The following is a 4,217-nucleotide window of genomic DNA, read 5'->3' as shown; positions in this document are numbered from 1 at the left end:
TGTAAACACAACACCTGCAGGTTAGCCTTCCATAGATATGGGACACCCCCCCCAAAAAAAAAACCTCGGAATTATCTTTTGGAGGCTGGGCCCCTTGTAGTACAGGATTACTCTGCTAGGTAAGTATTCTAGGAACCTATCAGCAGCAGTATACTAGCTAGTGTTGTTTGGAAGACTGTGATCAGCTTCAGATTCTTTCAGTGCATTTGCCCATTTTATGATGGGTGATTTACATGAACAATCTGCCCACACCTCACTGAGTGTTCAGCAGTTTTTGACCAAAAATGGCATGACCCCTTTCTGTTCTCTTCCAAGCAAGCTAGAAAGCAGTCATCAGCAAGAGTTGAGTTCCCAGAAAAAGGCAGCTGTAGCAGGACTTTTTTTGCTGTACTGCTTCACATGGGTTTCAGTAAAGCACAGCTGTGGGTAAGGCAGTTTCCTGTGAGTGACTAGTTTCCTGCGAGGCTAGAAAGCAGCTCTCAGTGAGGGTTGAGTTCCCTAGAGTCTTTCGGGGACTTTGTTTCCTCAGAGAAAAATTCCTCAAAGGGGAAAACGTGAGTCGTGCCATCTGGCTCTCCTCCGCCAGCACCATGAGCTTCACTACTTGTTCCACCACTTTCTCCACCAACTACTGGTCCCTGGGCTCCATCCAGCTACCTAGCCTCCAGTCCACCAGCAGCATGGCCAGCATCTATGCAGGTGCCAGCGGCTCGGGCTCCTGGATCTCTGTGTCCCGCTCCACCAGCTTCTGGGTGGCTAGGGGTCTGGGGGTCTGGGGAGCATCCACAAAGAGTAGGAGACCATACAAGAGCTAAACAACTGCCTGGCCTCCTACCTGGAGAGGGTGAGGATCCTGGACACCAAGAACTGGAGGCTGGAGAGCAAAATCCAGGAACACTGGAGAAGAGGGACCCCAGGTCAGAGACTGGGACATTACTTCAAGACCGTCGAGGACCTGAGGGCTCAGATCTTTGCAACTTCTGTGGAAAATGGCTGCATCGTTCTGCAGATTGACAATGCCTGTCTTGCTGCTGATGACTTTAGAGTCAAGTATGAGGCAGAGCTGGCCATGCGCCAGTTGGTGGAGAGTGATATCAGTGGGCTCCGCAAGGTCATTGATGATACCAATGTCACCTGGTTGTGGCTGGAGGCAGAGATCGAGGCTCTCAAGGAGGAGCTGCTCCTCATGAAGAAGAAGCATGAGGAAGAAGTAGAAGGCCTACAAGCCCAGATTGCTTGTGGAGGTAGATGCCCCCATATCTCAGGACCTCAGCAAGATCATGACAGATATCCAGGTCCAGTATGATGAGATGGCTCAGAAAAACCAAGACAAGCTAGACAAGTACTGGTCCCAGCAGACTGAGGAGAGTGCCACAGTGTTCACCACACAGTCCACCAAGATCGGAGCTGCTGAGATGACGCTCACAAAGCTGAAACGTATAGCACGGTCCTTGGAGATTGACCTGGACTCCATGAGAAACCTGAAGGCCAGCTTGGAGAACAGCCTGAGGGAGGTGGAGGCCTTCTACGCCATGCAGATGGAGCAGCTCAACGGCATCCTGCTGCCTGGAGTCTGGGCAGGCATAGACCTGGACATGGGCCAGTGCCAGGCCCAGGAGTATTAGGCCCTGCCGGACATCAAGGTCAAGCTGGAGGCTGAGATCGCCATCTACCGCCACCTGCTGGAGAATGGGGAGGACTTCAGTCTTGTTGATGCCCTGGATAGCAGCAGCTCCATTCAGACCTTCCATATGACCCAGCAATTCCCCTATTGGGAATATATCCGGAGGAACTCAAATCATGCTGCAAAAAAGATACTTGCACACGTATGTTTGTTGTAGCTCTATTCACAATAGCAAAAACATGGACCCAACCATGCTGCCCATTGAAGCTAGACTGGATGAAGAGAATGTGGTACATATACACAATGGAATATTATGCAACCATAAAGAAGGGCAAACATATGGACTTCACAGCAACTTGGATGGATTTAGAGTCGATCATACTCAGTGATCTATCATAAAAACAAAGAACAGAATACCATATGTTCTCACTCATGAGCAGACCTTGAACAATTGTCAATATTATAAGAAAGGAATTGACAGTAGTGGGAAACTGGCAGGGGAGGGGCACACCTCATCAACAAAGGTACCTGCATAATCAATGTTTCTATACCTAACCCTGAGTTGTACCCCACATCTTTAAAATTAAAAATATATATATATTCTGCAAAAACAAAAAACAAACACAAAAAAAACCCCAGAAGGTCACTACCTGCAGGATAGTGGATGGCAAGCTGGTGTCTGAGACCAATGACACCAACGTTATGAGGTGCTGAGGCGGGGGGAGCAGGGTACCCTTCAGAGACGCAGGAGCCCAATAAAAAGTTCAGAGGTAAAAAGAAAAAATCCTCAAAGGGAAATGTTTTGCTGAAGTAGAAGAGGTGAAACAAAAAAGGGTAAAAGCACTAAAACACATCAGAACTGATGAGTTCAAAAACCATTTTGAGCAGTGGAAAAAGTGTCTTAACAGTGAATTGCATCAATTGGAGTGTGGTTTGAAGGGGGCAAGGTTCATGGATCCTAGTCTGGACTTCAGGTGAATCCATATTTCCTTCTTCCTCAGACTGTAAAATAAACGAGAGTCACCTGTACTTTTTTTCAGATTATTGTTAAGTTTTCTTTTTTTAGTCACAATTATGTACTGGTTCTCATTTTCTCTTTTTGTGTTGTTCCTTCCCTTCATCTTTAGGAAAGCCATTACACTGTGCTTGGAGGTGCTTTTAAGGAATGCTTTGTGACTAAACCACACCCCAGACCAAAGACATATATGAATTTTGAGAAAAGAGCAAAGATATTCTGTGCCAGACAGGATTGTTGCCATGACTGGGGAATCTTTGTGAAGTATAAGACATTTGAGATTCCAGTTATAAAAATTGAAAGTTTTGTAGTGGAAGATGTTGCAACTGGAATTCAGATGCTGTACCCAAAGTGGAAGAATTTTCATTTTGAAAAGATACCATTTGATGCTGCAGAAATGTCCAAATGACGGGAGGGCCTCAATCTTCAGCTATAGCAAATGGGTGAATTTGGGAGAAGAAACCAGCCCAGCGAACATTATGGATCACTCGCATTTACCCAAGGCTCATACTGTATTATTTATTACTTTACTTTCTGTTTACTGTTTTCAATGGTTTGTACTATATTATATATGCTAAGCATGAGTAAGTGAATCACAGCACTTAATGTTTTGTAGTCCAACTCATAGTACTTGGGAAAAACTTAAAAGTTTTAACCTATTTCTGTCCTTCTCTTTAGAGCCAACTGCCAACGAACACACAATAACTATTCTGTACACATTGGGATGGATGAATAAATGAAGGGAATGTTGAGAGGCTTTTTCCACACCTTTCTTTCTTTCGTTAACCAGTTGTAAACTGGATTTTGCCCTTACCTATCTACTGTTCAAGGTTACCGGTGACTCTGGTTTCCAAATCCATTGGATACATTTTGGTCTTTTCTCTATTTGACCTCTGTGTTTTTGGCTCTGGTAAGCACTCCTTTCTTGAAACTCTCCTTGGCTTCTATCTCTTCTAGTTCTATCCCTGGCTTTTTTTTGTTTGTTTGTTTCTCTTTCCTCTTTTAAGTCTTGATAATGCCATGGGCTCAATATATACACATATATATGTATACACATGTGTCTATATACATATATGTATAATGGTTCTATATACTTATGTTCTCTATGTAGAAGTGTGCATTATGGATCTTAAAGCTGTAGTGAACAGTTTTTAGTAGTCGGGCTTAAAAATCATAATAGACTTCCTGAGAAATGGTTTCTGTTCTTTTCGTTTACTAAACATTTTGCCCTATTAATTCGTTTTCTTAACCTCCATTGTTCTCTTTGATCATCTGAAGCCATTTTCCAATAACGGTTGATGTTCAACACTAGAATTGTTCTCAGATCCTTTGGGTGATACTGATGATGAACTTTAATTTGGCTGTCCTTTCTACTTAAAAAAATTAGACTATGTATCCAAGCAGCATTCCTTTGTAACAACTTAGCGAGGTTTGCTGATGCTTCAGAGAGCTTACTTTGGAGTTTTCCCAAACATGGGGCCAGGTGCCTGAGTTTTGCTATTTCCAGCCAGGCCAAGGTATTTTGTGTTCAGTTCAAGGAATTCTCTACGGTAATTTGTGGAGTCTGTAGTAATTTAA

At 43.7% G+C, this 4,217-nt stretch overlaps 1 protein-coding gene across 1 annotated transcript in view; it reads left to right on the top strand.

Annotated features, from left to right (window-relative positions):
• The window catches only part of DDX58 (DExD/H-box helicase 58), a 64,398-nt gene extending 61,350 nt beyond the window's left edge, over positions 1–3,048 (top strand). The window contains exon 18 of the mRNA XM_008061181.2: positions 2,752–3,048. Within this exon, the coding sequence (XP_008059372.1) occupies positions 2,752–3,048 (297 nt within the window). The remainder of the gene's footprint in view (positions 1–2,751) is intronic.
• Positions 3,049–4,217: the final 1,169 nt, after the last annotated feature.

This window comes from Carlito syrichta, unplaced genomic scaffold, assembly GCF_000164805.1.
Source record: "Carlito syrichta isolate Samal-C Ts95f unplaced genomic scaffold, Tarsius_syrichta-2.0.1 Scaffold305136, whole genome shotgun sequence".
Taxonomy (NCBI): domain Eukaryota; kingdom Metazoa; phylum Chordata; class Mammalia; order Primates; family Tarsiidae; genus Carlito; species Carlito syrichta.
This window is presented reverse-complemented; position numbering and strand designations above follow the sequence as displayed.